At 40.6% G+C, this 18,065-nt stretch overlaps 1 protein-coding gene across 6 annotated transcripts in view; it reads right to left on the minus strand.

Moving 5' to 3' along the window:
* Positions 1 to 18,065, minus strand: part of LOC126481228 (endoribonuclease Dicer-like) — a 446,265-nt gene that overhangs the window by 332,141 nt on the left and 96,059 nt on the right. For all 6 annotated transcript variants that reach the window (XM_050104838.1, XM_050104837.1, XM_050104839.1 and 3 more), the window contains exons 4-5: positions 17,845 to 17,970; positions 16,326 to 16,501 (exon numbers count right to left, since the gene is read on the minus strand). In XM_050104838.1, coding sequence (XP_049960795.1) covers positions 16,326 to 16,501; positions 17,845 to 17,970 — 302 coding nt within the window. The remainder of the gene's footprint in view (positions 1 to 16,325; positions 16,502 to 17,844; positions 17,971 to 18,065) is intronic.

An 18,065-nucleotide genomic window follows, 5' to 3' on the forward strand; every position in this document is an offset into this window, starting at 1 on the left:
TTTCCTTGGAAGTAAATTCTGTTCTTTTCTGATGTAGATACACGTATAAACTCAATCAGAACCAATTCTCATTAGCAAGAGTAGATTAGCATTAGTCACAATTTGTTGTAAGTTTACTTTGCAAAATTAGCCTGCAGTAGCTGCTTCTGTCTGCAAATGTAGACCTTGACTTCGTCCACATCCATGAAGGTTCTTTCATAATGAGATTTACATAGCACAATATGGGAACACCTGAATTAATGCCATCATCTTCCACATTAAACTCTTCCTTCTTTACTACAGTACTACAGCCTAGGCATCTCCCCAGCCCCCTCCCCCCCCCCCCCCCCTGCAAATACCCCACTGCCTTCACTCAGGAACGAGATCTCCAAATGAGTCTACCCCTTTGACCTTGCAAGTGAAACTCTGAAATGAAGTCATCTCTCCCAATATTCTACCCACCATAGCCTTTGCTCACCCTCAGCAACATTCTTGTCAAACAGTGTAACTTTCCCAGGCTACCAAACCTATGCCTGTTTCATTCTTGTTACAACCTGCCTCTCGACCATCTCACATATCCTCTCTCTACCACTTATTCCGTACCCACTATTAGCAAACTGTACAGCTATCAGGGCAGGGTAGCATGTGAAACTACTTGCATGGTTTACCAAAGCTGATACTCACTGCACAGATTAGATTAGATTAGATTAGATTAGATTAGTACTTGTTCCATAGATCATGAATACGACATTTCGTAATGATGTGGAACGTGTCAGGTTAATAAAAGGTGTCTCTACAAGACATTACATTACACAAAATATTATATGACACTTAATATTTTTAATTTTTTGTGGGGGTTGGGGAAATTACCCACTTACTATATCAAAAAATTCATGTAATGAGTAGAAGGAGTTGCCATTAAGAAATTCTTTTAATTTCCTTTTCATTGCTATATGGCTATCTGTCAGACTTTTGATACTATTAGGTAAGTGACCAAAGTCTTTTGTGGCAGCATAATTTACCCCCTTCTGAGCCAAAGTTAGATTTAACCTTGAGTAGTGAAGATCATCCTTTCTCCTAGTGTTGTAGCCATGTACACTGCTATTACTTTTGAATTCGTTGGGATTGTTAATAACAAATTTCATAAGTGAATATATATACTGTGAGGCTACAGTGAAGATCTCTAGCTCTTTAAATAAGTGTCTGCAGGATGATCTTGGATGAGCTCTAGCAATTATTCTGATTACACGCTTTTGTGCAATTAACACTCTTTTACTCAATGATGAGTTACCCCAGAATATGATGCCATATGAAAGCAGAGAATGAAAATAGGTGTGGTAAGAGTTTGAGAAATCACCAGTTTTTTGCACATTATGTGAACTGCTTATTTCAACTTTCTGCACTCTTCCAGTTTGGTATGATTTAAGCCATTTGAGCACTGTCCCATTCATACCACAGTACTTGAGCTTATCTAGAAGTATTCCACGATTTACACAAGCAAAAGCCTTTGATAAGACCACAAAAAATCCCAACGGGAGACTTCTGGTTACTCAGAGCATTTATTATTTCCATTAGTGAAAGTATATATAGCATTTTCCATTGAAAAACCCTTCTGGAAACCAAACTGAAATTTTGTTAAAACTTTATTTTTACAAAGGTGTGAAGCTACTCTACAATACATTACTGTTTCAAGAATTTTGGATAAGGCAGTCAGAAGAGAGATTGGGCGGTAGTTGTTGACATCAGACGTATCCCCTTTTTTATGCAGTGGTTTAACAATGGCATACTTCAGTCAATCTGGGAAAATACCCTGCTGCAGTGAGCTATTACATATGTGGCTGAGAATGCCACTTATTTCTTGGGAACAAGCTTTTATTATCCTGCTGGAAATGCCATCAATTCCATGTGAGCTTTTATTTTTGAGAGAGTTTATCATCATCCTAATTTCAGAAGGAGAAGGGGGGGGGGGGAATTTCAATTGTATCAAATGGTGTGGGTAAGGCCTCTTCCATTAACTGCCTTGCTTCTTCTAATGAACATTTAGATCCTATTTTCTCTACAACATTTAAAAAATGATTATTCAAAATGTTTTCGACTTCTGGCTTGTTGTTCATCAAGTTTCCATTCACTTTGATGGTGATGCCATCATCCTGTACTCTTGGTTGCCCTGTCTCCCTTGTAATAATATTCCAAATTGTTTTGATTTTGTTATCAGAGGTATTAATCTCAGACATGACGCACATACTTCTAGACTTTTTAATAATCTTTCTTAATGTAGCACAGTAGTTTTTATAATATTTGGCTGTTTCTGGGTCATTACTCTTTCTTGTTGTTAGATACAGTTCCCTTTTGTGGTTAAAAGATATTTTTATTCCTTTAGTAAGCCAAGGTTTTTTGCATGGATTCTTAAAATTAGATTTTACTACTTTCTTGGGGAAACAGTTTTTAAATTCTCTTACAAGTTTATCATGAAATAAGTTGTATTTTAAATTAGCATCAGGTTCCTTGTACACCTCATCCCAGTCTAACTGCTGAAGATTTCCTCTGAAATTTCTAATTGTTGAGTCATTAATTGAACGCACAACTTTGGAGGGTAGATTTGAATTACTGAATGGAGCTATGTCATATACTGTAATTAGTTGAGCATCATGATCAGAAAGGTCATTCTCAACAGGACAAGAATTTATGTTTTAAACCTATCTTGGTCTATAAAAGTGTTTTCTATCAATGTGCTGCTGTCCTTTACTACCCGAGTAGGAAAATTAATGACAGATGTCAAATTGAAAGAACCGAGCAAGATTTCCAGGTCATTCTTCCTATTACACTCTTTCAGTGAATCAACATTGAAGTCCCCACAAAAAATAATTTGCTTTCCCCTATCTGACAGATAGCACAACAAGGAATCCAAGTTTTCCAGGAATAAATGAAAGTTTCCTGAAGGGGACCTACATACTGTTACAATTATAAAAGAGCCCTCCTTCAGTTTAAGTTGACAGGCACATGCTTCTATATGTTGCTCTAGACAAAACTTTTAGTGTCTATACTTTCTACATAGTGATAACTTTTGACATATATGGCAACTCCTCCTCTCACCTTATTCTCTCTACTCATATGTGCAGCTAGTTTATAACCACTGATATTTAACTTTTCCATATCAGACACAATGTGATGCTTCTACATCTACATCTACATTTATACTCCGCAAGCCACCCAACGGTGTGTGGCGGAGGGCACTTTACGTGCCACTGTCATTACCTCTCTTTTCTGTTCCAGTCGCATATGGTTCGCGGGAAGAACGACTGTCTGAAAGCTCTGTTCGTGCTCGAATCTCTCTAATTTTACATTCGTGATCTCCTCGGGAGGTATAAGTAGGGCGAAGCAATATATTCGATACCTCATCCAGAAACGCACCCTCTCGAAACCTGGCGAGCAAGCTACACCGCGATGCAGAGCGCCTCTCTTGCAGAGTCTGCCACTTGAGTTTGTTAAACATCTCCGTAACGCTATCACGGTTACCAAATAACACTGTGACGAAACGCGCCGCTCTTCTTTGGATCTTCTCTATCTCATCCGTCAACCCGATCTGGTACAGATCCCACACTGATAAGCAATATTCACGTGTAGGTCGAACAAGTGTTTTGTAAGCCACCTCCTTTGTTGATAGACTACATTTTCTAAGGACTCTCCCAATGAATCTCAACCTGGTACCCGCCTTACCAACAATTAATTTTATATGATCACTCCACTTCAAATCGTTCCACAAGCATACTCCCAGATATTTTACAGAAGTAACTGCTACCAGTGTTGGCTCCGCTATCATATAATCATACAATAAAGGATCCTTCTTTCTATGTATTCGCAATACATTACATTTGTCTATGTTAAGGGTCAGTTGCCACTCCCTGCACCAAGTGCCTATCCGCTGCAGATCTTCCTGCATTTCGCTACAATTTTCTAATGCTGCAACTTCTCTGTATACTACAGCATCATCCGCATGGAACTTCCGACACTACCTACTAGGTCATTTACATATATTGTGAAAAGCAATGGTCCCATAACACTCCCCTGTGGCACGCCAGAGGTTACTTTAACGTCTGTAGACGTCTCTCCATTGATAACAACATGCTGTGTTCTGTTTGCTAAAAACTCTTCGATCCAGCCCCACAGCTGGTCTGATATTCCGTAGGCTTTTACTTTGTTTATCAGGCGACAGTGCGGAACTGTATCAAACACCTTCCGGAAGTCAAGGAAAATAGCATCTACCTGGGAGCCTGTATCTAATATTTTCTGGGTCTCATGAACAAATAAAGCGAGTTGGGTCTCACACAATTGCTGTTTTCGGAATCCATGTTGATTCCTACAGAGTAGATTCTGGGTTTCCAAAACCGACATGATACTCAAGCAAAAAACATGTTCTAAAATTCTACAACAGATCGACATCAGAGATATGGGTCTATAGTTTTGCGCATCTGCTCTACGACCCTCCTTGAAGACTGGGACTATCTGTGCTCTTTTACAATCGTTTGGAACCTTCCGTTCCTCAAGAGACTTGAGGTACACGGCTGTTAGAAGGGGGGCAAGTTCTTTCGCGTACTCTGTGTAGAATCGAATTGGTATCCCGTCAGGTCCAGTGGACTTTCCTCTGTTGAGTGATTCCAGTTGCTTTTCTATTCCTTGGACACTTATTTCGATGTCAGCCATTTTTTCATTTGTGCGAGGATTTAGAAAAGGAACTGCAGTGCGGTCTTCCTCTGTGAAACAGCTTTGGAAAAAGGTGTTTAGTATTTCAGCTTTACGCGTGTCATCCTCTGCTTCAATGCCATCATCATCCCGGAGTGTCTGGATATGCTGTTTCCAGTCACTTACTGATTTAACGCAAGACCAGAACTTCCTAGGATTTTCTGTCAAGTTGGTACATAGAATTTTACTTTCGAATTCACTGAACGCTTCACGCATAGCCCTCCTTACGCTAACTTTGACATCGTTTAGCTTCTGTTTGTCTGAGAGGTTTGGGCTGTGTTTAAACTTGGAGTGAAGCTCTCTTTGCTTTTGCAGTAGTTTCCTAACTTTGTTGTTGAACCACAGTGGGTTTTTCCCGTCCCTCACAGTTTTACTTGGCACGTACCTGTGTAAAACGCATTTTACGATTGCCTTGAACTTTTTCCATAAACACTCAACATTGTCAGTGTTGGAACAGAAATTGTCATTTTGATCTGTTAGATAGTCTGAAATCTGCCTTCTATTACTCTTGCTAAACAGATAAACCTTCCTCCCTTTTTTATATTCCTATTAACTTCCATATTCAGGGATGCTGCAACAGCCTTATGATCACTGATTTCCTGTTCTGCACTTACAGAGTCGAAAAGTTCGGTATAGTGTATCTATTACATTATAAGATTCAATGTCATCTAAACAAACTGGGAGCTCATCTACTTTATTCTTCAGTCCCAGGATATTTTGGTGAAAAATGGTAACATTATTTTTTTACTTTACTTTTGTGAGAATTTACTTTTTTCTTTAATCCATCAATATTTTAGTTAAATATGGTAAAATTTCTAATGAAGTAAAAGTAGTGAATAGGATTTGCTCTAAGGAAAATATAACTATGTTGTTGTTGTTGTGGTCTTCAGTCCTGAGACTGGTTTGATGCAGCTCTCCATGCTACTCTATCCTGTGCAAGCTTTTTCATCTCCCAGTACCTACTGCAACCTACATCCTTCTGAATCTGCTTAGTGTATTCATCTCTTGGTCTCCCTCTACGATTTTTACGCTCCACGCTGCCCTCCAATACTAAATTGGTGATCCCTTGATGCCTCAGAACATGTCCTACCAACCGATCCCTTCTTCTGGTCAAGTTGTGCCACAAACTTCTCTTCTCCCCAATCCTATTCAATACTTCCTCATTAGTTATGTGATCTACCCATCTAATCTTCAGCATTCTTCTGTAGCACCACATTTCGAAAGCTTCTATTCTCTTCTTGTCCAAACTATTTATCGTCCATGTTTCACTTCCATACATGGCTACACTCCATACGAATACTTATAAACTATAAAAAGTATAAATAACAAGTTGCATAAAAATAATGCGATCGTTACAAAAGCTGATAAACGGAACACCGTAACTGTAGTTAGAAAAGAGGATTACCTTAATAAAACTAAAGAGTTTTTTTGTAAATAACAATATCATGAGAATTGAGAAACATCTTACAGGTGAGGCACAGAAAAAAAACTTGGTGATAAATTAAAAACATAGAAGGAAATTGTAACACCGTTTGAGAAACAAACTTTACCAAATATTAACTCACATATACCTACCTTAAGAGTTCAACTTAAAGTCCAAAGGTAGGGTGTCCCGTGAGGCCAATTGTGAACAATATAGGGGGTCCTTTCAGTAAAATAGTGCAAAAATGTTTAAATCTATTAAAGAAACACTTCCAAATCCAAAAATAATTTTGAGCAAAAAATAGTAAGCAACTAATTGAGCAGGTCAGAGACATCCCCACAACAGCTAATATGAAGCTTATATCCCTTGATATGGTGAATTTATACACTAATACACCGATAGACAAGACTACTGAAATTGTGAAAAATAATTTAATGCAGCGTAAGATGTCAGGAAATGAAATTGAGGAATTTATGGATCTATTATCGCTTATGCTAAAATGCAATTTTTTCAGATTCAATGGTGAAATTTATATTCAAAAAGACAGTCTTAGTATGGGAAACGTGGTTTCTTGTTTTTTTAGCAGATGTGTTTATCAATCATCTTGAAGTTAGATGGTTTGCAGAAAATGTAGAACTGGCAAAGAAAATTGTTTATTATCTCGTATATCTTGATGACATACTGTTACAAGTTGTGGCTACATTCAATGCTTTGCACGTAAATATAAAATTCACATATGAACTCTAAACAAATGGGGTCATTAATTTTCTTGATTTGATACATAAGGAATATCGAAAGAAGACATCACTTCAGCATATTTCGAAAAAAAAAAAAGACACATACTGACTGCATTATTAATTATAACTCGGCCCACCCTAATCAGCATAAAGCAGCATTTTTAAGTTTGCTTTTAATAGTCTATTTAGTGTCCCGCTTTCTGAAGAAGACTGTAAAACCGAATTGGAAATTATTTACTTCATAGCTAAAACCAATGATTATCCTTTGCCTCATATTCAAAAAAATTATGAGAAAATTGCCAATAAATATAGAGATATGGGGGTGGACGAACCGAGTGTAGCGAATAACAAAAATAAGACAATGAAATACATTTCCTGCTGCGTGTTTGCAATTGAATAACATTTATGACATCCTCCTACCATTTAACCTTGACATTTACTCCATACATCCCTGGTTCCTTTTCATTGTTTCTTCATAAATAGTGGCGTTTTTCTGCTTATCGAGTGTGTGTAATCAAGCATGATTTTGCCCATTCTACCAGCAATGAAAAGTAATAGTTTTCCAGCCATTTACCTAGGTAAAAAATGCACACCATACTGCATAGTTCTATTCCCTAGCAGTGCCATCTGTCGTTACAGAAATGATGTTTGCTCATCAATAACTAAGCTTTTTGCCTGTAAATGGCCTCAGTGGTTTGATCTACTACGCTGAAGGTGTAGATTAACAGATTATGTCGTTACTGTTTTTCCATTTTCTAACGGTTGACATGTCGTTATCAGTATCACCTTACTCGATATATGGAGGCCTTTATATTTTTCGGGCAAACTTATGTAGCTAGCTAACAGTTGTTTCAACGAATATTTTAGGCCATTAGAATGTAAGTTTGCTGCATTGAGCAGATGATCTGTGATCACAAGATTGTTCATATTTGTTCACATTAGAACGATATAATACAGTGTTGGGTTGTTCTGTTCCTGATGATTGTCACCTTACATCGAGTGATGTCAATTTATTCCACAATTTTAACTTCATTTTATAAATGGTTTTGTATCTCCTTAAATGTATTAACTTTTAAAGAAAATATGTATTTTATGAAATCTGATGCAACTACCAATTTTCATATGTAAACTGAGCTATTCTTATTCAAAAAAGTGGTTGTTAGATGGTATATGGTTTTCAGTGTTTAGAGTTGGTTCCACAAATTTTGAGCATGCTGCTCTTGTTGTTTTGTGATTGACTTTTGAACATCTATTTTATCGCCAGTGGTTGGCAGTGATACGGCAATTGTTGTATCGGTTACCACCATACTCACGAGAAATATAAGGGTGCATGGTACATTCGTTCATTAGGCTATAGTTCGCATAGTTGATCTAAAGTCATTATCCACATATATGGTTCTTTATATGTGTAACACTTTGTTAATGGCATTACTTAAGTAATATGATTGTTTATCTCTTACCGTAATTTTTACCTGAACTCTGTCAACTTTTGATTTGTGCATTCAGTAACATAGCATCATCTATAGGAAGTAACATAAATGTGCCTTTTGATGCACTTGTAGTTTGTATGTAGAATAGCAGATGGCCATTGATACCACTATTCTGTTTCATCATTATGACAAATAAGTTTCATTTCCTAAATTTGTGTGAATGGATTCATATTTTTATCAAGTTTAGTTCTTCTTACAATTTTCACGATCGTAGTTTTGATGTGTGTGTGTGTGTATATATATATATATGGTTATAATAAAGGGAAACATTCCACGTAGGAAAAATATATCTAAAAACAAAGATGATGTGACTTACCAAATGAAAGTGCTGGCAGGTCGACAGACACACAAACAATGTATGTTTGTGTTTGTTTCTGTGTCTGTTGACCTGCCAGCACTTTCATTTGGTAACTCACATCATCTTTTTATATATATAGAGGGAAACATTCCACATGGGAAAAATATATCTAGAAACAAAGATGATGTGACTTACCACAACATTGTGTGTCTATCGACGTGCCAGCACTTTCGTTTGGTAAGTCACATCATCTTTGTTTCCAGATATATATATACAAAGATGATGTGACTTACATATATATAGATATAATAGAGGGAAACATTTCACGTGGGATACACACACAAACAAACACAAACATACACACAAAACTCAAGCTTTCACAACCAACGGTTGCCTCTTCAGGAAAGAGGGAAGGAGAGGGAAAGAAGAAAGGATGTGGGTTTTAAGGGAGAGGGTAAGGAGTCATTCCAATCCCGGGAGCAGAAAGACTTACCTTAGGGGGAAAAAAGGACAGGTATACACTCGCACACACACCCATATCCAACCGCACATACACAGACACAAGCAGACATTTGTAAAGGCAAAGAGTTTCGGCAGAGATGTCAGTCGAGGCAGAAGTACAGAGGCAAAGATGTTGTTGAATGACAGGTGAGGTATGAGCAGCGGCAACTTGAAATTAGCGGAGATTGAGGCCTGGCGGATAACGAGAAGAGAGGATATACTGAGGGGCAAGTTCCCATCCGGAGTTCTGACAGGTTGATGTTAGTGGGAAGTATCCAGATAACCCAGACGGTGTAACACTGTGCCAAGATGTGCTGGCCGTGCACCAAGGCATGTTTAGCCACAGGGTGATCCTCATTATCAACAAACACTGCCTGCCTGTGTCCATTCATGCGAATGGACAGTTTGTTGCTGGTCATTCCCACATAGAAAGCTTCACAGTGTAGGCAGGTCAGTTGGTAAATTACGTGGGTGCTTTTACACGTGGCTCTGCCTCTGATCGTGTACACCTTCCGGGTTACAGGATTGGAGTAGGTGGTGGTGGGAGGGTGCATGGGACAGATTTTACACTGGGGGCGGTTACAAGGGTAGGAGCCAGAGGGTAGGGAAGGTGGTTTGGGGATTTCATAGGGATGAACTAAGAGGTTACGAAGGTTAGGTGGACGGCAGAAAGACACTCTTGGTGGAGTGGGGAGGATTTCATGAAGGATGGATCTCACTTCAGGGAAGGATTTGAGGAAGTCGTATCCCTGCTGGAGAGCCACATTCAGAGTCTGATCCAGTCCCGGAAAGTATCCTGTCACAAGTGGGGCACTTTTGTGGTTCTTCTGTGGGAGGTTCTGGGCTTGAGGGGATGAGGAAGTGGCTCTGGTTATTTGCTTCTGTACCAGGTCGGGAGGGTAGTTGCGGGATGCAAAAGCTGTTTTCAGATTGTTGGTGTAATGGTTCCGGGATTCCAGACTGGAGCAGATTCGTTTGCCACGAAGACCTAGGCTGTAGGGAAGGGACCGTTTGATGTGGAATGGGTGGCAGCTGTCATAATGGAGGTACTGTTGCTTGTTGGTGGGTTTGATGTGGACGGACGTGTGAAGCTGGCCATTGGACAGGTGGAGGTCAACGTCAAGGAAAGTGGCATGGGATTTGGAGTAGGACCAGGTGAATCTGATGGAACCAAAGGAGTTGAGGTTGGAGAGGAAATTCTGGAGTTCTTCTTCACTGTGAGTCCAGATCATGAAGATGTCATCAATAAATCTGTACCAAACTTTGGGTTGGCAGGCCTGGGTAACCAAGAAGGCTTCCTCTAAGCGACCCATGAATAGGTTGGCGTAAGAGGGGGCCATCCTGGTACCCATGGCTGTTCCCTTTAATTGTTGGTATGTCTGGCCTTCAAAAGTGAAGAAGTTGTGGGTCAGGATGAAGCTGGCAAGGTAATGAGGAAAGAGGTTTTAGGTAGGGTGGCAGGTGATCGGCGTGAAAGGAAGTGCTCCATCACAGCGAGGCCCTGGACGTGCAGAATATTTGTGTATAAGGAAGTGGCATCAATGGTTACAAGGATGGTTTCCGGGGGTAACAGATTGGGTAAGGATTCCAGGCGTTCGAGAAAGTGGTTGGTGTCTTTGATGGAGGATAGGAGACTGCATGTAATGGGTTGAAGGTGTTGAACTACGTAGGCAGAGATACATTCTGTGAGGGCTTGGTAACCAGCTACAATGGGGCAGCCGGGATGATTGGGTTTGTGAATTTTAGGAAGAAGGTAGAAGGTAGGGGTGCGGGGTATCGGTGGGGTCAGGAGGTTGATGAAGTCAGGTGAAAGGTTTTGTAGGGGGCCTAAGGTTCTGAGGATTCTTTGAAGCTCCGCCTGGACATCAGGAATGGGATTACCTTGGCAAACTTTGTATGTGGTGTTGTCTGAAAGCTGACGCAGTCCCTCAGCCACATACTCCCGACGATCAAGTGCCACGGTCATAGAACCCTTGTCCGCCAGAAGAATGACGATGGATCGGTCAGCCTTCAGATCACGAATAGCCTGGACTTCAGCAGTGGTGATGTTGGGAGCAGGATTAAGGTTTTATCTACTATACAATTTTATCCCGCCTATATATACTCAATAATACGTAACCCACTTCCAAACCACAACCAAAAAAAATTTTTTTTTACGCTTTCATCACTAGCGCTGCTATAAAATCCACCGTTTCTAGTTCACCATCAGTTCCTTTCACCTATTAAACAACCATTTCGGCCGGTTCTAATAACTTTTGCTTTATTGACATTTCCATTTTTCCCACATCACTGATCATTTTTAGCCGCTTCCCACAGGTTTTAACGTCATTATTTCTTCGTCAGACAATTGTTAGCCTCATTTTCACAATCTGCCACCACAAAACCACTCCTTTTAATACATTTACACGCAGTTTTCTCGAAATTTTCCTGAATTTCTCAACCCTTTAACGTGTTTTGGCGGCAACACAACCACCTCACCTTTGTGCACATCGCTGTCTACCAACCCAAGTTCACCACAGGATCAACATAGCCCAGCTTTAACCAACACATTTTCGCCTTTTCTCACACCAGATCTCCAGTTGCTTTCTAGTTCACCTTTATCTCTCCCCATATATTTTTACTTTCATTTTCATTTCAGCCTCATGTTACACTTTCCACCTTCTAATACCATGCCACCCTCACAACACCCCCACAACGACCCCATTAAGTTTTCACCCACCTAATCCTTCACCTACACATCAACTCAGCCAATGAACACACCCGTCAACTCCAATCCTTAATAAAAGTCCTCAGTCTTTCCTCTCCCACATCCACACCGGCTGTTCAGAGCATCCTCATACAGGCCTACCGCAAATTAGAACAGCATGCCACCCTCCACCTCAAAAAACTATCCAATCTCCTGGTATCCCACCTCTGGAAAGGCAACTCACTCACCCTTCACAACCTTTCCAACAAACCTCAACCTCCTCTCATTGCACACAAACCCAGTCTCTCCCTACTACTAAATCTCCCACTTCCAGCTCCACTCCCTCCAAAACCTCAAAATTCCAATCAACACAATCTGGAACCACAACACCCTAATTCAGTAGTTAACCTTTCCTCCAAACCTCTCTCCCAATCCGAAACCTCTGTCCTATCCAAAGGCCTCACCTTCAGCCCCACTCCCAGATTCAACCGAACAGCCCTTGTCAAAGATTTACTGTCCTACACTCGTACTCTCTGCTGGAAATATCACTTTGCCACGAAGAAAAATGATCCTAATCCTACTCCTAATGATCCAAATCCCCAAGACACTATCCATATTGAACCCTGCCTGGAATAGTTCCATCCTCCGTCACAGCGGGACCCACCTCCTCTTCCTCAAAATCACCCTCTCCAAACCTTCCAGGAATTTCTTACTTCCAGACTTGCCTCTCAATCTCTCTTAAAAAACCTTAATCCTACTCTCAACATCACCACTGCTGAAGCCCAGGCTATCCGAGATCTGAAGGCTGACCGATCCATCATCATTATTCCGGCGGACAAGGGTTCCACGACCGTGGTACTTGATCAACGGGAGTATGTGGCTGAGGGACTGCGTCAGCTTTCAGACAATACCAGATACAAAGTTTGCCAAGGTAATCCCATTCCTGATGTCCAGGCGGAGCTTCAAAGAATCCTCAGAACCTTAGGCCCCCTACAAAACCTTTCACCTGACTTCATCAACCTCCTGACCCCACTGACACCCCGCACCCCTACCTTCTACCTTCTTCCTAAAATTCACAAACCCAATCATCCCGGCTGCCCAATTGTAGCTGGTTACCAAGCCCTCACAGAACGTATCTCTGCCTACGTAGATCAACACCTTCAACCCATTACATGCAGTCTCCTATCCTCCATCAAAGACACCAACCACTTTCTCGAACGCCTGGAATCCTTACCCAATCTGTTACCCCCGGAAACCATCCTTGTAACCATTGATGCCACTTCCTTATACACAAATATTCTGCACGTCCAGGGCCTCGCTGTGATGGAGCACTTCCTTTCACGCCGATCACCTGCCACCCTACCTAAAACCTCTTTCCTCATTACCTTGCCAGCTTCATCCTGACCCACAACTTCTTCACTTTTGAAGGCCAGACATACCAACAATTAAAGGGAACAGCCATGGGTACCAGGATGGCCCCCTCTTACGCCAACCTATTCATGGGTCGCTTAGAGGAAGCCTTCTTGGTTACCCAGGCCTGCCAACCCAAAGTTTGGTACAGATTTATTGATGACATCTTCATGATCTGGACTCACAGTGAAGAAGAACTCCAGAATTTCCTCTCCAACCTCAACTCCTTTGGTTCCATCAGATTCACCTGGTCCTACTCCAAATCCCATGCCACTTTCCTTGACGTTGACCTCCACCTGTCCAATGGCCAGCTTCACACGTCCGTCCACATCAAACCCACCAACAAGCAACAGTACCTCCATTATGACAGCTGCCACCCATTCCACATCAAACGGTCCCTTCCCTACAGCTTAGGTCTTCGTGGCAAACGAATCTGCTCCAGTCCGAAATCCCTGAACCATTACACCAACAATCTGAAAACAGCTTTTGCATTCCGCAACTACCCTCCCGACCTGGTACAGAAGCAAATAACCAGAGCCACTTCCTCATCCCCTCAAACCCAGAACCTCCCACAGAAGAACCACAAAAGTGCCCCACTTGTGACAGGATACTTTCCGGGACTGGATCAGACTCTGAATGTGGCTCTCCAGCAGGGATACGACTTCCTCAAATCCTGCCCTGAAATGAGATCCATCTTTCATGAAATCCTCCCCACTCCACCAAGAGTGTCTTTCTGCCGTCCACCTAACCTTCGTAACCTCTTAGTTCATCCCTATGAAATCCCCAAACCACCTTCCCTACCCTCTGGCTCCTACCCTTGTAACCGCCCCCAGTGTAAAATCTGTCCCATGCACCCTCCCACCACCACCTTCTCCAATCCTGTAACCCGGAAGGTGTACACGATCAGAGGCAGAGCCACGTGTAAAAGCACCCACGTGATTTACCAACTGACCTGCCTACACTATGAGCTTTCTATGTGGGAATGACCAGCAACAAACTGTTCATTCGCATGAATGGACACAGGCAGACAGTGATTGTTGGTAATGAGGATCACCCTGTGGCTAAACATGCCTTGGTGCACGGCCAGCACATCTTGGCACAGTGTTACACCATCCGGGTTATCTGGATACTTCCCACTAACACCAACCTGTCAGAACTCCGGAGATGGGAACTTGCCCTTCAGTATATCCTCTCTTCTCGTTATCCGCCAGGTCTGACCATCCGCTAATTTTAAGTTGCCGCCGCTCATACCTTACCTGTCTTTCAACAACATCTTTGCCTCTGTACTTCTGCCTCGACTGACATCTCTGCCGAAACTCTTTGCCTTTACAAATGTCTGCTTGTGTCTGTGTATGTGCAGTTGGATATGGGTGTGTGTGCGCGAGTGTTTACCTGTCCTTTTTTCCCCCTAAGGTAAGTCTTTCCACTACCGGGATTGGAATGACTCCTTACCCTCTCCCTTAAAACCCACATCCTTTCTTCTTTCCCTCTCCTTCCCTCTTTCCTGAAGAAGCAACCGTTTGTTGCGAAAGCTTGAATTTTGTGTGTATGTTTGTGTGTCTATCGACCTGCTAGCGCATATATATATATAGAGTGGAAAAAAGGACAGGTATACACTCGCGCACACACACACATATCCATCCGCACATACACAGACACATGTCTGCTGTATTTTGCATAGAGTGCGCTTATTGCAATGTGGTGCCATCTCGTGTTGTCTTCTTGTAGTGTTGACCCATGATGTGTTACTTCATGATAGAAAACTGCCAAGGACAGTACTTATACTTATTGCATGTATCAGTTAGAAAAATGGATGTTATGACTTTGAATTTTAATTTCAGACATCTGTATATGTTGTAATTGATGTAACTATGTTTTATTGTCAATGTTTCGTTTGTTAAAGCAGTTGTTAATTATGCCCTGTCTCTTGTATTTGTTTTAGCACCGATGATGACTGATATCCGTCGAAATCGATTTGCAACAAGATAAATAAATTATGTTTCCGTGACTGGTTGCTACATTCTTTATAATTTTATATCCCATGGTCGCTGCACAGAAAGGGACCCTTATGGAGTCCAACATCCATAGGTTCATGACGTATACTGTGGTTCTTCCTACGGCCTTTTGGAGCAACATCTAAATCAAATTTATATCCGCCACCTTAGTCAGTCGCTGTTTAGCTATCCAACACTTGCAGAGCCTCAGGTCACATGGCAGCTCATGCAACTGCCCTCGAGCCTCATCCTGCTCTGGCCTTTCACAGCAATGCCGTGGACATTGAACCACCACCCTTTCTGGCAGTGGTCACACCAGATCATGCACTACTTCTGTTGCTTCTCTCCCAGCAGTTACTGCTGCGGACTGGTGGGTGGTCGGGTGAGGGCATTTTAGAACCACCTGACATCACTATGGAAAGCAAGTACCTGTCGCAGTGTTAGTGATGTGCCACCACCGATATGGCATTTGTAACTAGGTGCACCCTCTGATGAGGTTACACCTAAGAGAGCACAGGACCACTGTGAGCCTCGACTTTGGTTGAACTGCTTACTTAAAGCTAGCTTGTATGACTCTAGGGAGCATTCTGTAACAATTTGTTGAATAAACTATATTGAGTATCTGTTTGTTCTGAGTACAGATCTCCTTTAAAAATAACAGTGCATAGCAGGGGCTGGATAGGGAAGAACTAAAAGTCAGCAAAGTGTTTAAGAACAGAAACTACTATTCTATCTCACAAATTAAATGTTTATAATTTTTTCTATTAAAATTTATTCTGTCTGTCTTCAAGGCAAACTCTGAAAAAGAAAAAATACAATTCTGTACTCAATATATTTTCAATTAGTATCATGAAATGAGTATTATCAAATATAAATACCCATCATCTTGGACACAGCAAATAATAATGACCCATCACCAACCAATGTATATTTTTACGAACTGCCTGATCACCAAGAGCATCTTTACTTATCTCCACCTCTATCATGCGGAACAATGACCTTGATATACCAATGTTCTGTTTATCTTGCAATAAAGGATAGTATTTGCATTAGTCAAAACTTCGTACCTCCTTACTTCTGGTAACAGTGATTCTTCAGCAGTTGATATCTTGCACTTAAACGTATCTTCCAGGTCCTTCAAACACTTGACAACTCTTGAAACTTTACAGTCACCATTTATTAAACTGCCTGAAAGCCCAAGCAATCTAGGATTTATGTGCAACTTCAATATGTTTTCTGCTGCCTGGAACAATAAATTTAAAATAAAGCTATATAAAAATAAATGCTACAGAGGCAATGCTACATTAAATCCCTGCAATGGTGAGGAGAAAAAAGCTTTATTACAACTCTATCCATGTATCAGTTTTTGGGTAAGAGAATAAACAAAAACCATGCGCAAATCACATTGTAAACGTAGAAGGAGAGAACTTGAAGATATGTCACACTGCTGGTGCTGAAGCTACAAATATCTTCCTGGAGTACTTTATGCAACAATCAGAAATATGCAATACTGGTGTAACGCTTGTAAAGCCATTTTGTGATAAAGCATACTGCTGTCATGTACGATTATTGCAACAACTAAAAATTTGGGACATGTTTCACAGTGAGTAATACTACTGTATATGTGAACACTCAATGACTTAAGTTTTCTATGAAAATGAATGTATATTTGGATTTAATGATGTACAACCCCTGTGGGTTTACACTAAATTTAAAACACACTCAATAATTCAGCACTTCCAGTAATCTGGCCCCCATATGTGCAAGGATTGGCCAGATTAGCATGAATATACTGTACTGATATGCATGTGTAAGAATCCCTAGGTTTTCCTTTCCATGTTTTCTGACACAGTCTGTATAAAACTAATTGTGCTGACTAACATTCCCATAATATTTCTTCGATTTTTGGGGAAGTTCCTCTGAAAAAAAAATGTTGTGATCATTGCAGAAGCTTATATGCATTGCTTCAAGCATTATCCTTCTAATTAACAATTTGTTGCAATTAACATCTGCCTATCAGTAGTTCTGAGCTCTGCTCTACCAGGTGTGCAGTAGGTGCTACTTCTTAAGCAGCTTTATGAACCTCTTCACAAATTGTCGTAAAGAGTACTAGATAAGGTAAATTTGTAACTTACTCAGGAATGCATGTGAACTTCCAGTTTTTCCCACATTGCCTTCATAGATAACTTCAATTCTTTTTTATTTATTTTTTTTTATTTTTTTAATGGGAATAATGACATTTATTTGACCCTACATAAGAATGCAAGAGCTTCATGCAGTAGATTTTTGTATGATATGTTCCAATGTAGACATTCAAACAATGAAAGGAGTAAAGGTAACGAATCATCATAAAATTGAGAGCTTATCAATAATTTCACTCTTGCTTATGCAAGTGTCAACTGCTCAACAATTCAACTACACAATGGTTTGTATTCCAGGCAGTACTTTCCAGTGTACTGTTAAGTGTTGCACTATATATTAATGTTTATTCACAGAAATTTTCACTGCAAGGCTACATTATCAATAACAGTATTGTCACATCATTGTAAACTTAATCATCTTTGAAAGGTTTTCATTTCAACATACCTGCTTCATAGGGTGGTTGCCTGTGGCAGCATGGCATTCATCAAAGACAACAACACATATTCTGTTAACATCTAGAATGTTATGGACTATAATGTTGCATAAGATCTGTGCCGTCATAACAAGCACCTGAAAAACATAGAGATATAGTTGAAGTAGACTGATTGGCTAGTAAGCATATAATTAATTTTAAGAGCTATACTTCTAACCTAACTGAGCACCAC

The sequence above is a fragment of the Schistocerca serialis genome, chromosome 5 (genome assembly GCF_023864345.2).
Source record: "Schistocerca serialis cubense isolate TAMUIC-IGC-003099 chromosome 5, iqSchSeri2.2, whole genome shotgun sequence".
In the NCBI taxonomy this organism is placed as follows: Eukaryota; Metazoa; Arthropoda; class Insecta; order Orthoptera; family Acrididae; genus Schistocerca; species Schistocerca serialis.